Source organism: Carcharodon carcharias, chromosome 7 (assembly GCF_017639515.1).
Source record: "Carcharodon carcharias isolate sCarCar2 chromosome 7, sCarCar2.pri, whole genome shotgun sequence".
NCBI lineage: Eukaryota > Metazoa > Chordata > Chondrichthyes > Lamniformes > Lamnidae > Carcharodon > Carcharodon carcharias.
In genome coordinates, this window is record NC_054473.1 from 41790325 (window position 1) to 41811732 (window position 21408).

General features: G+C 44.5%; 1 protein-coding gene across 2 annotated transcripts in view; it reads right to left on the reverse strand.

Annotated features, from left to right (window-relative positions):
• Positions 1-21408, reverse strand: part of LOC121280486 (protein FAM107B-like) — a 70757-nt gene that overhangs the window by 11164 nt on the left and 38185 nt on the right. For both annotated transcript variants that reach the window (XM_041192532.1, XM_041192531.1), the window contains one exon: positions 16452-16626. In XM_041192532.1, coding sequence (XP_041048466.1) covers positions 16452-16626 — 175 coding nt within the window. The remainder of the gene's footprint in view (positions 1-16451; positions 16627-21408) is intronic.

Sequence of the window (21408 nt, forward strand, 5' to 3'; positions counted from 1 at the left end):
CCCAATGGAACAGCTCCTGTTTTCTCAGTGGTGTCAGTGCCCCAGTTTAGGAAAGTGGAATTGAGGGAGAAGAGCAGCCATGATCTCATCAAATGGCAAATAGACTAGAAGAGAGCTGGAATGGCCCACTCCAGCTTCTCTATGTTCTTACGCTCACATTCTGTAACCCTGGTTTCCCACAAGTAGGGAGGTTATGCTTCAGTTGTACAGGACACTGTACAACGGCAATCGTTCCATAGCCAGTCACAACCAACATACAACAGACCACACAACTGGAGCCTGAAACTCAACGCAAACTGGAGGAACAGCACCTCATCTTCTGACTAGGCACTTTACAGCCTTCCGGACTGAATATTGAGTTCAACAACTTTAGATCTTGAACTCCCTCCCCCATCCCCACCCCCTTTCCGTTTCTTCCCCCTCCCTTTTGTTTTTTCCAATAATTTATATAGATTTTTCTTTTCCCACCTATTTCCATTATTTTTAAATGTATTCCACCCATGGTTTATTTCACCCCACCCCCACTAGAGTTACCTTGCTTGACCTGCTCTCCAATCTTAATTAGCACATTCTTTTAGATAATATCACCACCTTCAACACCTCTTTGTTCCTTTGTCTGTGACATCTTTTGGTTATCTCCTCCTATCATTGCTTGCTTGTCCCAACAACCCTTCCCCCCCCCACCGCCTTAAACCACCTTATATTTCACCCCTTTCCTATTTCTACTTAGTTCCGCTGAAGGGTCATGAGGACTCAAAACATCAACTTTGCTCTTTTTCGTCGATGCTGCCAGACCTGCTGAGTTTTTCCAGGTATTTCTGTTTTTGCTTCTCCAACCACAAGGAGATGCCCTTAACCTTAACGGGCAGGCATCACAGCCTTTAGGACTCTGACTCGAGGCTGCAGAGAACAGTATCTATCCCCTTGACCAAACTGTACCCTACCACACTCCTTAATCTGACTTTTAACTCTATATCAGAGAAAAAGACAATACTGTTAATTTAAGAATGTTTCGGTTTTGTTACAACTGGCACATATTCATTTGTCCAGTAGATGGCAGCAAACACCAGTTTACTGTTGGCAAGCAAGAATGACCTCCCACAGCCACTGCTAAAGGCTCCCACCATTAGTTCACTCCTTGTTTGAGGCCTGTCATGTTTGTCTTCATGAAACACTGATCATTTATTGCAGGAAAAGTGCTCGTTTTACATGGCACAATCACCACAATCTTTATTCAAACAATAAAATTCTAAGTTCCCTCTCATGTCTGGATAATTACATTACTTCATTCAGATGAGATGTTAAACCGAGGCCCCGTCTGCCCCCTCAGGTGAATGACACTACTTCCAAGAACAGCACACAAGTTATCTCTAGTGTCCTGGACAATACTTATCCCTCAATCAACATTACAAAATAGATCATCTGGTCATTATGACATTGCTGTTTGCTTGCTGTGTGCAAATTGCATTACAACAGTGTCTACACTTCAAAGTATTTCATTAGCTGTAAAACACTTTGGGGTATACTATGGTCATGAAAGATGCTATCGAGATGCAAGTTATTTACCCCCACAAACTCCTTCTGACTTCTAGGTGCTGTCTCACACCAGAAGTGGGAACCGTAGCATAATGGTTATGTAACTTGCCTGGTAATCCACAAACCTGGGCTAAGGATCCAGAGACACAAGTTCGAATCCCATCACAGCAACTGGAGAATAAAATCTGGAATAAAAAGCTTATCTCAATTATAGTGACTGTGAAACTACTGGGTTGCTGTAAAAACTCACCTTGTTCATTCAATAAAATGCCCTTTGGGGAAGGAAATCTGCCATCTCTACCCAGTGTGGCCTACATGTGACTCCAGACCCACAGCAATATGCTTAACTCTTAAATGCTCTCTGAAAAGGACCTAGCAAGCTACTGACCCAGTCAGTGTCATGAGGACTCGAAACGTCAACTCTTTTCTTCTCCGCCGATGCTGCCAGACCTGCTGAGTTTTTCCAGGTAATTCTGTTTTTGTTTTGGATTTCCAGCATCTACAGTTTTTTGTTTTTATCCAGCACAATCATGATAGGCTGAATGGTCCCATTCTGTGTTGTAACTTTTATGATCCTTTATAACCAACTTTCTGCTGATGGTGCTGCTGAAAATTGATGTGTAGCTCAGCACTGCCACCAGCAGGATCACTGTAGTACTGTAGTGGAAACAAAGTTCAGCTTTTAAGCAGGCTATTTTCTTGAAGTGTAACGCATTTTAAATTTGCATTCTAAAAAGTTGCAGGCATAAACCTAAAGGATAATGGCAGGAATATCATTAGGTTCATTCAACTTTAGAAAATAAATAATTCAAAGGACAGGCAGGGATAATACTATTGATCATAATGCTGAACAGAATGATTCAAAGGAGCATGGTTTCTTACTAAAAACTTCAAGATTAGAGTTGGAGGGAAACAGTGACCTAAGGGGATCAGGGTGTGCAGCTCAAAATGCCAGGGAAAGAGCAATGGCTATAACCAGTCAAACCCCTTACCATGGGGTACCTAACACCATCCGAGTCATGGTGAAGGGCAGCGAGCAAGGAACAGGAATGGATAGGACATTCTTCACCAAGAGGATCCTATTCAAGCTGTGTGGTTTCGAGGCTGCGGAGATCTACTGCCTCCAGGATTTCCCCAGCGCTGGTTTCCTTGATGTGACCTTCAAGCACGTGGCAGCTTGTGTCAAACTCCTGAAGGTGTTTGAGGAAAAGAAAGACCTGCCAGAAATGAAGATCCTGATGGCGGAGCCGGTCTTTGTTCTACCGTTGCATCGTGAACGGGTTGCAATGGTACATCTGTACAACCCCTACGTCCCTGTCGCTGACGTGCTCACCTTCCTTACCAGGTACTTCGATAAGGTTGGAAGCTGCACTGAAGTTAAAGATAATTTGGGGATCTGGACATGTAAACGCCAGGTTAAGGTAATGCTCAAGACCGACGGTAAGGGAGCCGTTTTCCACCCCCCCTTCCAGATTCGCTATCGGGGGAAGCCGTGGGTACCTTGTCTACGCTGGGCAACCCAAACTTTGTTGCTCATGCGGCAAGTCTGGTCATGTGGCGGCCAACTGCAGTGCTGTCCTCTGCAAGAACTGCAAACAGGAAGGGCATCAGACAAAAGATTGTAAACAGGCTAAGTGCTGCAACCTGTGTGGCGAGGCAAGTCACCTCTACAGGACCTGCCCCAAACGTTGCCGTACTTATGCACAGGCAGCTAAAGCCAACGAGGGGGAAGCAGAAGAAATGCCTCGTGTCATTCCAACCACCAAGGCCCCCAGGGAGAACAACTAGACAAAGGAGGACACAGAGAGAGACAAGGTGGAGGAAAAGATTGGGGCAACAGACAGCCAATCAACAGCACTGCCCCTTCATCCTCCCACTCCTCAGGAGAGCAAATCAATGGAGGAGGAGGAGGCAGCAGTGGGAAAGCAGCAGGGGGAGTGGCAGCTGGTGAAGAGAGCAAAAAGGAAGAAGGGGCAAAAAAGAAACCAAGCCTCTTCCCAGACAAGAGTCAAGAGGCGTCTCCTATCCGACACAGATAACAAGAGCAGCAGCTCTTCGGACGAAGAAGTGCCAGGGCGGCGCCAACAGAAGAAGCGGCAAAACGCTAGGGATTTGGAGGACGAGACACCCAAGCTCCAGAACATTGGAGACAATGAGGAGACCAGCGCACCCCAACTTTGCCCACAACCTGAAGAGGCCAGTGCACCACAACCCCAGGAATCTGGGAACAGTGAGGCGCCCAGCGCACTCCAGCTCCGGGAAGCCGGGAGCAGCAACGCCCCAGAGGGGGAGAGGATTGGAGAAGCTTCTCCAACAGAGGACATTTCAAACCCCGCTCTCTGCACAGACCCCCAGATGCCACCCGAGCAGAACACCGCAAATGGGGAGGTTCAGGACGCTTTCCTCAGCCCATCCCAAGTGAAGCAATTTGAGCACACCACGGGCATGAAGGAACTCTCAGAGACAACAGGTTTGGTAAGCGACTAACTGCTTTAAAATGGGTGTAAAGGTTGTATCCATAAATGTGCGTAGCATTAAATCTACTACGCGATGTGTTGCGACCTTGGACTACCTTGCCAAGGTCAAAGCTGACCTGTTGTTTCTGCAGGAGTGTGCGATACCGCACCTCAGCTCCTACAGGCAATGGTCACGATGGTGGTCCCATGGGCCATCGATCTGGTCGGGAGGAAACGACTCTCGTTCCTCCGGCCTGGGGATTCTGCTGCGGGGAGGCAGCTTCACCGTCTCCCAGGTTAAGGAGGTGGTGGGCGGGCGCCTCCTCGTAGCAGACGTAATGTATAAGAATGCTCCACTCCGTTTAATTAACGTCTACGCCCCGTCACAAGGGGCTGAGCAGCTGGAGGTTTTTCAGCAGCTCCCACTGCTGCTGGCAATCTCCAGCCCGGTCATTCTGGGCGGTGATTTCAACTGCATCATCGATGCGGCTGGACGATCCGGCAGGGCCGAAAGCAGATTGGACGCTACGTCCAGATCCCTGATGGAAACAGTAAAGGATGCCAAGCTGCACGACGTCTTCAGCAACCCTGCAGATGGAGCGCAGCATAGATACACCTGGTCCCGGCCAGATGGGTCCGTCTGTTCCAGGATAGACTTCCTGTTTATGTCCCGTGCATTCGCAGTCAGATCCACTGACGTCAAGCCGGTGTTCTTCTCTGACCACTGCCTCCTACTGGCTGACTGTCACTTAGAGAAGGACCAGCGGGTTGGCAGGGGGGTATGGAAGCTAAATGTGCAACTGCTGACCCCAGAGAACATTGAGGAGTTCAAGAGGGATTACAAAGGTTGGAGAACCATGAAACCCCTCTTTGAGTCACTGACACACTGGTGGGAAGCGATCAAGGGAAACATCAAGAGGTTTTTCGTCCTCAAAGGCACCCAGAAAGCTAGAAAGGAACAGAGGGAAATGTCCCGACTCCAGAAAAACATGCAGAATCTGCTCTGGCTGCAGTCGATGGGGGTCGATATCAAGGAGGAACTCCAAGAGGTGAAGAGCCAGCAAGCCTCGCTCTTTGCCTCGGAGGCCTCCAAGATCATCTTCCGTTCCAGAGTCCGCTCCGTGGAGCAGGATGAGACGTGCTCACGTTTCTTCTTCCAAAAGGTACACAGAGAGAGCTCTGTGAACAGCAGCCTGAAGGAAGAAGATGGCTCATCACAGTCCGACATTTTGAGGATTAGCAAATCCTTCTATGCCGGATTATATGACGTGATGCCCACAGACAGCACGGCCTCCCAGTCCTTCCTGTCCTCTATCACGGAGATCTTAGATGATAGTACACGGGAGAGTCTGGACAAAGCGCTAACTCCTGACGAACTGACTGAGGCCCTTGAGTCCTTTGGGAAGAGTAAAACTCCCGGAAGCAATGGCTTGCCGGCGGAGTTGTATTCGCCTCTGTGGGACTGGATCGGCCCGGACCTGCTAGAAGTGTATGAGAGTATGCTCCTGGCTGGCACTATGTCAGAATCCATGAGGAAAGGCATTATCACCCTCATCTACAAGCACAAGGGGGAAAGGGAGGAAATTAGAAATTGGCGACTCATTGCACTGTTGAATGTGGACTATAAAATTCTGTCCAAGGTCATCGCCAATCGGGTCAAATCCGCTCTGTAATTGGTGATCCACCCTAACCAGACCTGCACTGTGCCGGGCAGTTAGATCTCTGACAGCCTCGTGCTGCTCAGGGATACGATTGCCTATGTACAGGACAGGGGTGTGGATACCTGCCTCATCAGCCTGGATCAGGAGAAGGCCTTTGACAGAATATCGCACACCTACATGGGGGATGTGCTCTCCAAAATGGGGTTTGGGGAGGGAATTCGCAGTTGGATCCAACTGCTCTACACTAAGATCAGTAGTAGTGCAGTCTCAATCAATGGGTGGGAATCAGATAGCTTTCCTATTAAATCTGGAGTCAGGCAGGGCTGCCCTCTCTCGCCTGTTCTTTTCGTGTGTTGCATAGAACCCTTTGCTGAGTCCATCAGGAAGGATCCGGGCATAAGAGGAGTGACGATCCCAGGTAGTGGAGGCACTCAGATCAAAGTCTCCCTGTACATGGACGATGTCGCCGTCTTCTGCTCGGATCCGCTGTTGGTGCACAGACTTATCCACATCTGCGACCGTTTCGAACTGGCCTCGGGAGCCAAGGTAAATCGTGGGATGAGCGAGGCCATGTTCTTTGGGAACTGGGCTGACCGATCCTTTGTCTCCTTCACTGTCAGGGCTGATGGCCTGAAGGTGCTGGGGATTTGGTTCGGAGGGACCAGGGCACGCGTTAGAAACTGTAAGGAGCGAGTGTCTATGGTGAAAAGGAAACTGGGCATGTGGGAGCGACGCTCCCTCTCCATTGCGGGTAAGAACCTGGTCATCAGGTGTGAGGCACTCTTGCTGTTGCTGTACGTGGCGCAGGTCTGGCCCATTCCACACTCCTGTGTGGTGGCGATCACCCGAGCCATCTTCCACTTTATCTGGAGGTCGAAAATGGATTGTGTCCGCAGGGACACGATGTACAAGCCTCTAGATAAAGGGGGAAAAAACGTGCCCAACATCGCCCTCATACTGATGGCCACCTTTGTGTGCGGCTGCATCAAGCAGTGCGTAGACTCTCAGTACGCAAACACCAAGTGTCACTACATGCTGAGGTTCTACCTGTCCCCGGTGTTGCGAAGGATGGGTCTGGCCATGCTGCCGCGGAACACTCCAAGTAGTTGGATTGTGCCATACCACCTGTCCCTCGTGGGAAAATTTATGCAGGGAAACACCTTCGACCACAAGTCTGTCAGGCAGTGGTCGGCACGTAACGTCTTAAAGGCCCTGAGGGAAAAGGAGAGGGTGGACCCTGTGGGATGGTTCCCTGAGCAGACTGACAAAGTCATTTGGCAGAATGCCTCATCACCAGAACTTTCCAACAAACACCAAGATGTAGCTTGGCTGGTGGTGAGAAAGGCCCTCCCTGTAAGATCCTTCCTACACGCCAGGAGTCTCACCCCCTCTGCACGTTGCCCTCGAGGTGGCTGTGGTGGGGAAGAGACCGTTGTTCACCTCCTTGTAGATTGTGTCTTTGCAAAGAAGGTCTGGAGAGAGATGCAGTGGTTGCTGTCGAGGTTCATCCCGAGCAGTTCTGTGACAGAGGACTCTGTGCTCTACGGGCTGTTCCCAGGGACACACACCGAGACAAACATCAACTGCAGCTGGAGGATCATCAACTCGGTAAAAGACGCTCTTTGGTCTGCCCGAAACTTGTTGGTTTTCCAGCGCAAAGAGTTGTCCCTGACCGAGTGTTGCAGACTGGCACATTCCAAAGTCCAGGACTACGTGCTGAGGGATACAGTTAAGCTTGGGGCAGCCGCCGCAAAGGCGCAATGGGGAAGGGTCGCTGCCTAAGACCTTTCTGCCACAGTGCACTGGGGGGCTGGGAACTGTAAAGAGCCCCTCGGGCTGTACAGATTAAAATGTACGTCTGCCAATGATTGAAATTTTCATTGATTTTTCTGATACACCTTGTGTTTCATGTTGTAAAAGTTGAACCTGTTTGTATTTTTGTAATGGTGATTTGAAATGTTTCGAAATGTTTTTGAAGATTTATGAATAAAGTATATTTTTGCAAAAAAAAAATGAATGTCTGCAAATGATTGTAATATTCATTGTTTGTATTGATGCACCTCGTGATACATGTTGTAAAAGTTGAACCTGATTGTACTTTTGTGACGGTGATTTTGAAATGGTTTGGAATGTTGTGGAAGATATTTTTATGAATAAAGTATACTTTTGCAACAAAAAAAAACTAGTTATAATAGCAACAAAATAGACAGAAAGGGTAAAAAAGAGACACAAAATATCCACTGCATGTTTATATAACACAAAGATGCACATTGCTTCTATTTGCACAGTGGTGCAAGTGGAAAATATATTTGAATTGCTAGATTCTTTGTTGTGGAGTCAGGAAAGGCAGGCTCCATTCAGCTGCAGCATGGAGCACTGTTCACTGTCCTTCCATCGTCAGCATGATTTTAATCAGCAAAAACAGATGACTATTAATAGAATGTGATGGTTAGTTGTTAAAGTTTATTTTCATTCCTCATCAGTTCCTTGTCCCTTCTCTCCCATCCTGCAGATACTCTTTTACAGGGTTCCCGTTCCAGGATGCAGAATGCTGACCAGTAGCTTGCCAAAATGCCTGTTATTCATAAGAGAATGCTCTACATTTTGCTCCTGTATTTATCATCATTCCTTTCTCTATGCAAAGGGGGCCTCAGCTTTTTGACCTTATGAAGTGATCACATATAAAGTATAATATAAATTACAAATCATTCTTCCCATTAATTTGCATATTTCCCAAGTTGTTGATGTCAACAGATTTTGGTGTTCTAATTTAGGATTTAACCAATAACAGCCATTTCCAAACCCTCAGGCCTAGAAAATTCAATCAATTGAGTTAGAAGGGGTTTGAGGGCTGGATTGACAGTGTTCAGGGGCTATGTGGGGCCTAGGGCTTCAGATAGGATAACCAGGCTCTTTCTCTCCCTCTCACAAATTTCTGATAGGAATATGATAAGTATGACTTAAAAAAAACTGTTATTGATCACTGAGGTAATCTCACTGAGTGGGCCACATTATAACTAAATAGACTGAAAGAAGATTGGCATTTGCTCAGCAAATCAAGGATGAAAATATATTAAAAATCTGCCATACAAATCCTTCCTGTATATTTGAGATAAACACGCTGTAATAAAATTAATGCAAATTATTATATGAGGGAAAATCTATCTAGCAGGCTCTTAAATTAGATTACCCCATTAGGCTTGAGGTTGGATTTATATAGAGTACCAAAAAGACTCCAATCTTATGTGAAAATGGAGTTAAATTGCACCTTTCATTTTGCACCAAGTATATTGAACAGGATTCACTGCTGATAATGAACTTCTTGTATAACATACCATGTCAAATTAACAGTTTGCTATTTAAACCCCACCCCACCTTGTATGACCACCTAGTCATAAGATAATAATGGATGAGGAAGGCTATTCTGTCCAAAAGACCCTAAAGTTCTTTCATTGCAACACCCAATTCTTTTTAAAATGAATCCAGGATTTTTGCCGACATTACTCTATCTGGAGTTCATTTCATAGATTGATAATTCTTCACATCAATAACCTTCTGATATTAGCCCTAAATTGGTCCTTTACTGGTTTGAATCCACATCCCCTTGTTCTACTTTAAGTAATTTAAGTAATATTCTGGATTTCCATGCTGTCTAATATCTTTGCGTACCTCTGCAAAATCACATCTCAGACTCTTGCCATCAAGCCTGAAAGGCAGCAATTTTTCCATGCTTCTTAATAACTCAGGGCTTTGACACAAAGGATCAGTTGCATGCCCAGGGCTCGATTGTCTACCTTGTTTCTTGGTAACCAGAACTGGACATTGTACTCAAGGAGTGGCCTGACGAAGGCGTTGTACAGTTTGATCATGCTTCCTTTGCCTTGCACTCTACTATTTTAACTATATGGTTCAATATTCTATTGCTATTGTTGATTGCTGCTCAGGTTGTAACATTGAGTCTAAGGTTCTTCAGTCTCTTGAAACACTATGTATATCTTGTTCAGTCTCAGTTGGTGAGTACCTGTATCACCTATTTTATCTGCAAATGTGGAGTACTTTAGTAGTTGCCTGCATTAAACTTTACCTGGTATTTTACTACTATGAATGTGCAATCCCTTCCCAGTTTTCCTTTCTGCAAGTTAACACCTTGTGCTTTCGCTTCAATAAACAAAAAAAGTGATTAAATCACCCCAACCACAGAATAGTCAAAAAGGAGGCAAACAGTACAACATTTCAAATACAATGTTTCACTTGTCATATAAACTGTGACAAATGCTGGTAGGCTATTTGACTGCAGGGCCATCACAGCGGTGTCCAATCCTGCCCTGTCCTTATCCAATGTGCAAAATGAGGGAGTGTGGAGGGCAGGAATGCAGCTCAATTTCCCCCTCTAATCAGAGGCACAGAGACTAATCGTAACATATCCACAATGATCCTGTCTGAGATCAACTAACTTGGCAGAAAGCAAGCATCAAATGTGAAACTTCCCTGGTCTCTGCGGTGTCACCACTGAATGGTGAAACTCACTGAGCAATCATTGAGTTTGTCCTCCAATTTGAAAGCTGACTGTACTTGGTAGGACCTTGCACTAGCTGGTTCTATATACTGCAGCCAATATTCATCCTTCTCCATGTGATTTCTGACCGATTAAGCAATCTAATGTTAAAACATACAGCAGCCACACAGGACAGTGGAGTTGGATTAAAACACACACACACGTCTCCCCTACAATTGGTCTGATTTTTAACCATGTTGATGTATTTGACCCTGCTGAATTTAACCAGTGTTAATGGTGCCCATTCAGAAGTCTGCTAGGGGAAAACAGCTATCAGCTGTTTTGACAGAAGTGATGCATAAATTGGAAACATCAGTAACATTTTTGTGTTGGGAGTGGCAGCACATACCATAACTGACCTACCTTGGGGAATTTAGTGGTATGCTGAGAACCACAGAGAATTAAAAATGCCCAGGAAAAACAAGGTGGTGATTTAACTCAATGCTAAGTTTTTCTCTCCCTCCCTCTTTATTAGCCAACTCACAGTTACAGACTGAATGGTCTTCATCTGACTGTGTTCGCTAATGCACTGTCATGGAGATATACTATTGATAAAGTTTTGTAGCTGTAGCTAATGCAAGACCAAGGTGCCCCTGTATTACCAGTGCACCAGACATTCTAACAATATGTTTAAAATACAGTGGTCGGTGCTATTCAAAAAGTTATTTTTTTCTCCTAATTAAAAGGTTAGTTTTGTCAGGAGTTGAATAAACAGACCGTTTAATAATAATAAGATTTTACTCTCACCAACTGTTGAAAGTACAGAGGTTTATTCTGAACTCAAACGCAAGGACTTGTTCAAGTTTGCTCTATTCCCTGGGTTCCTGTTAATCATAAAGCCAAAACTCAAAGGTAAAAGGGAAGAGTTAACAAAGGTGAAGACCTAAATAGCCAAGTGGTTATGGTACTGGGTTTGTAACCCCAAGATCAAGAGTTCAAATCTCACAATGTGAAACAATGTAACTTCACCTGAAACAGATGGAAACGGGTTTGTACTCAAAAGAGTTACATAGTAATTCATTATAGGCTTGGTCTAAATAGCCAAGTGGTTATGGTACTGGGTTTATAACCCCAAGATCAAGAGTTCAAATCTCACAATGGCAAACTATGAAACAATGTAACTTCATCTGAAACAGATGGAAATGGGTTTGTACTCGAAAGAGTTACACTTGTACAGTGTTTTGGTTCCTTTAAACTTTGTCCTTGGTTTTACAGCTGACCTGAATTAGGGGCTGTGCCTGATTTATCCCAATTTTGTTGATTTGGTTTTCATTTAAAAGATTATCAAGAGTTCAAATCTCACAATGGCAAACTATGAAACAATGTAACTTCATCTGAAACAGCTGGAAACAGGTTTGTACTCGGAAGAGTTACAAAGTACACATCTCAGCAAAAAAAAAAAAATGACCACTGCCAGGATTTTGAAAAACAAAACTTTCAAACTTCTTTCACTCCTTAAAACAATGGGAAACAAATAACTTTGTGGCAACTTGACCCAAAGCAAACTTTAATGGTTCAATCTATTTGTCACTTTGAACTGTATTTTGTCATTCATCTTTATTTAAGGATCTGCCAATCTTATTTCCAGCCTCCTCTGAAGTGCAAACATACCCTTGTGTTTTGTTAGAGTAGTTGAGAGATTTTCAACCAACTAACTCAGATTATAGACCATCTCAGTAATTAATGAGATGGGCCGTGTTTATTTTGGATGTTAATGGTTTTGGCACACAATGAAGCAGGCAAGGGTTCTGACAGTAATTTAAGTATTCTGCTATTTCACTGCTAAATAAAAGATGTATCTCTGGTCTCTCCAGGTGAGGATGGCACAATCTTTTAACTTACAGAATTCTGATACCCATGATCTCACCATTGGAGCAGCAGTTAATATTAACTCTACTCCTAGGTCACTTCATCCTAAAAACCCAGTCACTCTGGCTTGGAATATCCAACTACTAAGCAAGCTTTAAATTTAGTTGCTAGAATCAAATGGGAGCAAATCAGTATATCGAGCACTCTTGGAATTAAGCGGAATAGATATGATCACATAAGATCCATACTGGCACTTAAAGTGAATTCAGTGGAAAACGAGCAAGAACTGACCATACATACCTCTTGTTCGTTGATGCGGGGATATTTATTTATTATTATCTGAAGGAAAATTCCTCAGTTTGTTTGGCATTTTTCTGACCTTGTCTCTTCAACTCAAAGTTGGGAGACCAGCTGCTGGTAATAAGTATGGATTGACATGGAGGGGATGTTTCCCTTTCTAATTTTCCACCTTCTCCTAGATAAGTGCTTCATTTCTGCAAAATGTCTTCTGAGGCAACAGGAATATGATTTAGCATTTGTGAAAATTTGAGCCAGCAGGTGGACTGAGCTGGCGTTTCAGGACAATGCTGCTCCCGAGATACTGAAATATTGGCATACCAGTCAATTCTGCTTTACCAAAATGCCAGCCTCATTAGACAGGATAGGGTTAAGCTGTGGGGCTAAGCTGTGCTGCCACCATGATTAACACTTATTATCTACTTAAGCATGAAGAATAGCCATGGCAGAGAGCCTGCAGCATGCATTGAACATTACACCTGTATAAGTCAATGCTGATATTTGGGATTGGGAGGAATTAGCGCAGGAAAATGGGAATGAAAATGCATCAATAATTGGATCATAAAGAAAATAGAATATAGTAACATAGGAACAGCACTGGGCCTTTCCACCCCAAGATCCTGTTCCACTATTCAAAGAATCATAGCTGACCTGTATCCTAACTCCATCCGCCCTCCCTGGTTCCATGTCTTTTTATATTCTTGTCTAGCAAAAATTTAATTGATCTCAGTTACAAATTCAGCTAGCGTCTACTGCTTTTTGTGGCAGAGACTTCCAGATTTCTCCCAGCACATGTGTGAGCAAGTGTTTCCGAACTTCTCTCCCAAATGGCCTAGCTCTGATTTTAGTGTTATGTCCCCTTGTCTCACACTTTTCCGCCAGTGAAGAAGTTTCTATCTATCTACCCTATCAATACCTTGCAAAATCCTCAAACAAACAACACTTAAGCTTCTATATTCCAGGAAATGCAAATTTGTTTGCGTAATCTCTCCTCACAATCTAACCCAAGGAGCCCTGGTAACATGAGTCTACACTGCACTTCTTCCAAGGCCAATATTTGTTTTCTTGGGTGAAGTACTCAGAACTGTACACCAGATGTGGTTTAACCTGGGCTTTATAGACCTGTAGCAAAACTTCTTTCTCTTTATATTATATCCCTTTAGTTTTAAGGCTACCATTTCATTAACATTTTTGACCACATTTTTTAATTGACAATTGAGTAGTCAGGTTACGTAAATAGATCAGTAGAAAATGGAACCTATCACAACCTTTGTAATGATGCATTGAATGTAGGCAGTAAAATGGTCTCCAATGCTCCACAAGGGCTTGAATCCCAATTTGTTCTGCCTCCTGCCTGAGGTCTTAACTGCTGGCAATTCTTGCCCAAATCCACAACTGCCTGGATATTCATGTTCACCTGGTCCGATTTCCTATCTCAGCCTTGATCTGTTGGAGTCTGATCATCCTAATCTGGCGAACAAAAAAAACTTAGAATATTTATTTCTCTTTAAAACGTCCACCTTCTAAGAGCAGGGGGAAAAACTCGCCATAAAAATGCAGTCATTTTCAGTTCCAAAAGGATTTTAATTACAAGCATTCAACCCCACCCTGCCAACTAGAATTAACTTAGTTGACAATTTACCAGAGATCTCTCAGTGCAAATGCCCTTTCCTTATTTAAAACTTTTAGAGTCCTAGTTCTTATTCACAACTGGAAAAGTGTGTAAGTCAGATCATTTAATTTGGGGAGATGGTGGCATAGTGGTAACATCACTGAACTTGTAATCCAGTGGCCCAGGTAAATGCCCTGGGGAGCTGGTGGAATTTAGAATCAATTAATAAAAAAATCTGGCATTGTAAGTTAGTCTCAGTAATGATGCTCAAACTACCAATTGTCATAAAAACCCATCTGGTTCACTGATGTCTTTTAGGGAAGGAAAATTGCTGCCCTTACCTGGTCTGGCCTACATGTGACTCGAGATTCACAGTAATGTGGTTGACTCTGAAATGTCTTAACAAGCCACTTGTGCCAAAAAGTAAAAAAAGTAAAATTTTAAAAAAAGAATAAAATTGGACAAACCAGCTAGACACCAGAAATGACAACTGCATATCCTTAATAACATCTGGGGGCTTGTGCCAAAATTGGGAGAGCTGTCCCACAGACCAGTGAAGCAACAGCCTGCCATGGTCATACTCAACGAATCATACTTTATTATGTCTCAGACACCATCACCACCCCAGAGTTATGTCCTTTTCCGCTGGCAGGACAAATCCACCAGAGGTGGTGGGGGCACAATAGTATACAGTCAGGAGGGAGTTGCCCTGGGAGTCATCTACATTGATTCTGACCCCTTGAAGTCTCATAACACCAGGTCAAACATGGCAAGGAAACCGCATGCTGATTACAACCTACTACCTTCCCTCAGCTGATAAATCAGTACACTATGTTGAGCGCCACTTGGAGGAAGCACTGAGGGCACAGAATGTAATCAGAGTGAGGGGCTTCCATTACCTAGAGTGGCTCGGTAACATCACTCCTGACTGAGCTCTGAAGAACATATCTCCCAGACTGGGCCTGCTGCAAGTGGTGAAGGAACGAACAAGAGGGAAGAACCTACTAGAACTTGTTCTCACCAAAGTACCTGTCACAGATGCATTGGTCCATGACAGGATAGGTAGGAGTAACCACCACACAGTCTGTGTCACAAAATTAGGTCTTCACATTGAAGATGCCCTCCATGTTGTGTAGCACTACCACCATGCCAAAGGGATTAGATTCAGAACAGATCTGGCAACACAAAACTGGGCATCCATGAGCCGCTGTGGATCAGCAGCAGTAGCAAAATGGCATCCAACCACAATCTGTAACCTCATGGGCCAGCATATCCCTCACTCTACCATTACCATCATCAAGCCAGGTGATCAACCCTGGTTCAAAGAAGAGTGCAGATGGTCCTGTCAGGAGTGTACTGTAAGGGTCTGGCACATAAAGGGCTAACGTGGGACTGAGTACAGTATTGCCCACACAGCGATGCAAGAGAATACGAGCCATACCTAGGGATTGTAGTGCTAGACAGAGCCCTGTGTAGAAGCAAGCATGGAGACAGCTCCTAACTTGGACCTTAACTGTATCAATGCAGTTAATAAATACTTACTGTTGAACTATCCAAGACTACGAATACCTCATTAAGACCTACAGAACTATGCCAACATCTTACAAGGAGCAGCACCAAGCATATCTAAAAATGAGGTCTCAACCTGGTGAAGCTCCAACACAGGACAGCTTGCATGCCAAACAGAAGCAGCATGCAGTAGGCAAAGTTAATCCCTCAACCAACAGATCTGATCCAAGCTCTGCAGTGCTGCCACACCCAGTCATGAATGGTGGAGGCAGTTCTAGAAACATCCCCATCCTCAATGGCTATAAGAGCAGCTAGGAAGCTGGGAATTCTGTTGGACGTAACATCTCCTGACTCCCCAAAGCCTGTCCATCACCTACAAGGTACAAGTCAGGGGTGCGATGAAATACTCTCCACTTGCCTGGATGAGTGTGGCTCCGACAACACACAAGCTCAACACCATCCAGGACAAAGCAGCCGGCTTGATTAGCACCTCACCCACCACCTTAAGCACCCATTTCCTCCACCACCGACGCAGTGGCAGCAGTGTGGACCATCTACAAGCTGCATTCCAACAACTCACCAAGGCTCCTTCGACAGTACCTTCCAAACCCCTGGCCTCTACCATTTCAAAGGACAAGGAGGAAGCGGTGTCATAGTGGTATTGTCATTAAACCCAAACCCCCCAGAGTAATGCTCGAATCCCACTACAGCAGATGGTGGAACTTGAATTCAATAAAAATCTGGAATTAAAAGTCTAATGATGACCATGAAACTATTATTGATTGCCATAAAAACCCATTTGGTTCACTACTCCCCTTTAGGGAAGGAAATCTGCCATCTTTACCTGGTCTGGACTACATGTGACTCCAGGCCCACAAGATGTAGTTGACTCTTAAATGCCTGGAACCTACGGCACATGGACTGCAGCGTTCAAGGCAGCGGCTCACCACCACCACTCATCATTTCAATATAACTTGATAAAATGCCTTGCAGAGCCAAAGTGACAGTTTCCTTACCGCTTCTGGTTCATGAGGAGTTCTCTATGAAGTTCTTGGTGACTCCTAGAGGCTTTGACCGGATTGAGGAGCTTCTTGGGCCTGATAAGCTCAGGGTTATCATCAAAATAATCGGGCTCCGCCATGAGACTTCTGATCTCCGAGGGATTGCTGTGCCTTTCAGAGTACATGGAGGCTAAAGAAGAGAAGGTTAATATTGTCAGCAAAAACACCTGTCAATCCAACAAGCTCCTAAATGTACACTCTTAGAAAGAGATGGATTACTGTACATCATTATATTTCTAACAATAGTCCTTTCCACACAATTGTTTGTAGGTGTCATGCCCAGTAAAAGTATATTATGTTCATAACTTTACACATGGACTAAGCTTGTATGGAAGCTCCTGGGAATTGTCTATTTGTTGAAAATGGACACTGATGAACCGTTAGCATGGCTGCCAAGGGGTCAGGTGACCTTTGCTTATTCCCCATACACAGACTATTAAGCTTCCGGAAAGTTCTGAATTGAATAACCATGGGTGGGGGCCTCCCCTGGAATGGACATGTCAAGATGAATGTTATCTGTGATATTCAAACCTGCCATTGTGTTTTGAGGAAGCTTCAAACAGAGTCAATGGGCTCCTAGGCTCAGTCTCCAGGTTTGCAATTTAACAAAAAAAAGCTGACAATACTGGTTATCCACAAGTTAAGTGTGAAAGACCACCATCTATCTCCTATTGTATATCAATTGCTTTTTAGCATTAAGCCATTCCGGGTAGACAATGGCCATTGACCATGTGACCAAAACTGGGTTCTAATACCAAGATCCTTTATTATACCAAGGCCCAGAGGAAACCTGGGCAGACTGCAGAAGAAGAGAGGCTGTGCCATCTTTGCCTTTTAAGGACCAAGTTGTCAGCCAGTCTGAGAACCAGCTGAAACTAGCTGTAAGTCACAAGTAGCTAAAGTACTTAACCTGTTCTATTTTCAAAGTTCACTGAAAACCAACCTCCTAGATATCAGATTACAAGAAACCTCTTCATTGTGACCACTGACAAAGGATTGTTGTAACAGCCAAGACATGCTGCAGCAATGATCCACATGCCCTCCAGGCAGATATCTCGATAAAAGGCAGGAACCCACCATAATTGTACAAATTATCACAATGCTAAAAAAAAAACCAGGCTTGACCAAGGCAACATCTTTCTGGTGGCCTAGGCCTGCAATAAAATATCTGGGCTAGTTGAGAACCCTTTGTATTTTCTGGTGAGTTTATCTGTACATTCCAAATGCATTCCTCATCAGTGCAAGGTCTCAGACAACAAGGGAGTAACATAATATCAGAAACGAAAATTTGGCCAGGAGTATAACAGGCAGTTAAAAAATCAATATTGCTCACTTCGCATCATTGTCCAAAGTCAAAAATTACTTTTTCAGGGTATGACAGACAGGGTGTGGGTACTTAATCAAAGTTTTTATTATATTGATACAGGACACTGTCCCGCAGCTTACTGCCTGCTTTTGTGCAGTCCTTAATTCAGTCTGCATTTATAGTGTGCACATCCCAAGGATGACTTCAGGTCGCGGCTCTGCCATTTAAACTTGGCCCTCGATCTTTTAGGACAGGCTCCCTTCCTGTGCCCGAAATCAATTTGGATGGAAATTCATTGGAAATGCAGCGCGAGCCCACACAGCACTTTAACCCTCCACTTGGACCTTTCCCAAGGGGCAGGGTGGGTGAAAATCAGACTCAATTTGTATCGAAAAATCTAAAATATATTTCATGTAAAACAATATTCACTATTTCTAAATATTAAAAAATTACAACTGGCACCATTATTCCCTTATGCCTTTCAAACTAATTCTGCAGCTCCGTTTTGGCAAATGGTCCATTTGGCTGTCAACTATCCAAGTCAATCCTCAGATAAAAGTCAAGTTACTGCTTTATGTTGTCAGAGCTTCACAGAAAAATGAAAAGTACTTTGTACTTTTCCACTCATTTGCAAACAGCAGGACTTATAAGCAGTAGGCGTTAGCACAAAGGCTGTTTCTCCAAAATAATTTCAGTCAACGCTAGTTTGAATGAGAGGCTTTGGGCGGAGTTTTCCTCTCTCGCCAGTAGCAGGAAACGTGGTGGGCGGGGCAGAAAATTCGGCTTGAATGAAAGTCAGTTTCCCACCGGTAGAAAATTAGTTTGGAATCTTGTTTTAAAGGCGGGTCGAGTTTCCCGCTGAGCTATATCCAGAACCATATTTGCATCTCATGAATGATCATTAAAAGACCAACTTGCCAGAATCACATTCGCACTCCTCTCACAAATTAAGTGCCCTGCCAGCAGGTAATTAAACCATTGTTTTTACGACTGTGGACCTTCACTTCATCCATGACTTGAGAGGTCAGGGGATGCTGCTTTTGTCTTCCTTTAACACTGACTGCTAAATATCGGGTGCCTGTAGCACAAGCTGTGCCAAGGCTGGGTTGGGAGGCACAACCAGCTGGGAGTGGTGAGACAGAGGCAGGACATGGTAGGGGTGGTGGGGACAAGAGGCGAGATGTGATGTGAAAAACTGAGATGGAAACTGGACGAGGTGAAACAGAGACAGGACAGAAAGGAGGGGTGGGGATGGTCAAGGAACAGAGTGGAAAGAGCGAAAGACTGTCCAGGGGCAAATGTTAGAGGACTGCCCGGGGAAGGTTCAAAGGTTCATTGTTTTTTCCAATAATTTATATAGATTTTTCTTTTCCCACCTATTTCCATTATTTTTCATGTATTCGCCCAATCATTTATCTATACCTTTTATGCCCTTTTAGTCTTATTTCACCCCACCCCCACTAGAGTAATCTGTACCTTGCTTGTCCTGCTCTCCAATCTTAATTAACACATTCTTTTAGATAATATCACCACCTTCAACACCTCTTTGATCTTTTGTCTGTGACATCTTTTGGTTATCTCCTCCTATCACTGCTTGCTTGTCCCAACAACCAACCCCCTTCTCTCCTCCGCCCCCCACCCCCCCCTTAAACCAGCTTATATTTCACCCCTCTCCTATTTTAACTTAGGTCTGTTGAAGGGTCATGAGGACTCAAAACGTCAACTTTGCTCTTCTCCGCCAATGCTGCCAGACCTGCTGAGTTTTTCCAGGTATTTCTGTTTTTGTTGTGGAAGGCTCAAAGACTATCCTGGGTCTGAGGCAGTGCTGTGGGGGACATATTTCAGACACTGTCCTGCGACTGTGTGTGCCATGTCGCAATGCTCTACATGGCACGTGCCTTGGTCCCTGTCTTGGGTGGGATAAGGCCTCTCGGGGCAGTGACAGTCGTGCACAGATGGTGTAGGGTGTGGTCAGTCACCTAAGGCATTTTGTACTGAGTTTTTGAGTCATGATATTGGGAGACAAAGGGCACGATAACATTAAGGGGAGACATTGGTGTATAGCTGAAAAGTTACAGTGAGGGGGTTATTGGATGGTCTCATGGGGGGCCTAAAACGTAATATGCATGTAGCCTCAAGAAGGGGGATGGTCAGGTCAACAAGGGCATGGGGACATCAACATTGAAGGAATCGGGGGCGGGGGGGGGGGGGGGGGGGGGGGGGGGCAGGGTGGAGTACAACAGAAACATCAACATGTACAATGATGGGGTGAAGGGTAATGGGGGAGGCTGGATAATCACAGGATAAATATGAATTAGGAGGCAGTGACTATGTATGAGGATGTGAGGAACTTGATGGGTAATGGGGGAGGTTGGAAGCTGGTTGCACTCACAGAAGAGATGAGAACCAAGTTGCAAATCGCTGATGAATAACGCAGTTGGAAAAACAAGCTTAAAAAAAACAATGCGTGAAAGGTCTCAGAGTCTTAGGGAGGAGTTCAACATAACTATTTTGGAAAAACAGAATTACCTGGAAAAACTCAGCAGGTCTGGCAGCATCGGCGGAGAAGAAAAGAGTTGACGTTTCGAGTCCTCATGACCCTTCGACAGAACTTGAGTTCGAGTCCAAGAAAGAGTTGAAATATAAGCTATGCTCTCCCCACCCCCACTAGAGCTATACCTTGAGTGCCCTACCATCCATTATTAGCACATTCGTTTAGATAATATCACCAACTTTAACACCTATGTGTTCTTTTGTACTATTGTTGTTGAAATCTTTTGATGATCTGCTTCTATCACTGCTTGTTTGTCCCTACAACCACACCCCCACTCCACCTCTCTCTCTCTCTCTCCGCCCCCCACACACACACCTTAAACCAGCTTATATTTCAACTCTTTCTTGGACTCGAACTCAAGTTCTGTCGAAGGGTCATGAGGACTCGAAACGTCAACTCTTTTCTTCTCCGCCGATGCTGCCAGACCTGCTGAGTTTTTCCAGGTAATTCTGTTTTTGTTTTTGGATTTTCAGCATCCGCAGTTTTTTTGTTTTTATTTTTTACAACTATTTTGGACTGACTGAAGTGGCACCCTATTAATTTCCTGCTCATATCATGGAGAACATGGCTCAGCTGAGTGCTGGACTTGAGGGTCCAATGCACAATGAATTAGCTGTACTCCTTTACTAATTGTACACATTCAGATGAGAATCCATTAAGTTTTGGTGCTGCAGTGCAGTTGATTTGAATGGCCATCTGGTCCTCACAGAGGCACGTGATAAGGGAAGGAGGATCAAACAATCATGGGCCACAGCCATTGCACAGAAGCCAAAATGGAAACTACAATCCTCAAATGTTCCCAGTGTCCTAGTCATGGCTTCCAAGGCACCATGCTTACAGGCATGACTCAAGTACAAGGATTGGGTATTGATAGTTATTGTTTAGGCTAATGGAGGTGAACTGGCAACAGCCTGAGTGACGGTTATCACACATGGGTCTATTGAGCCTAATGAAGACCCTCGTTGTGAATGCTCAGCCACATCTGAGGGGGCTGCTCAGCCAACTGCTGACCTCCAGGATGTAATCAGCCTGCACGGGGTGGCCTGGAGGTG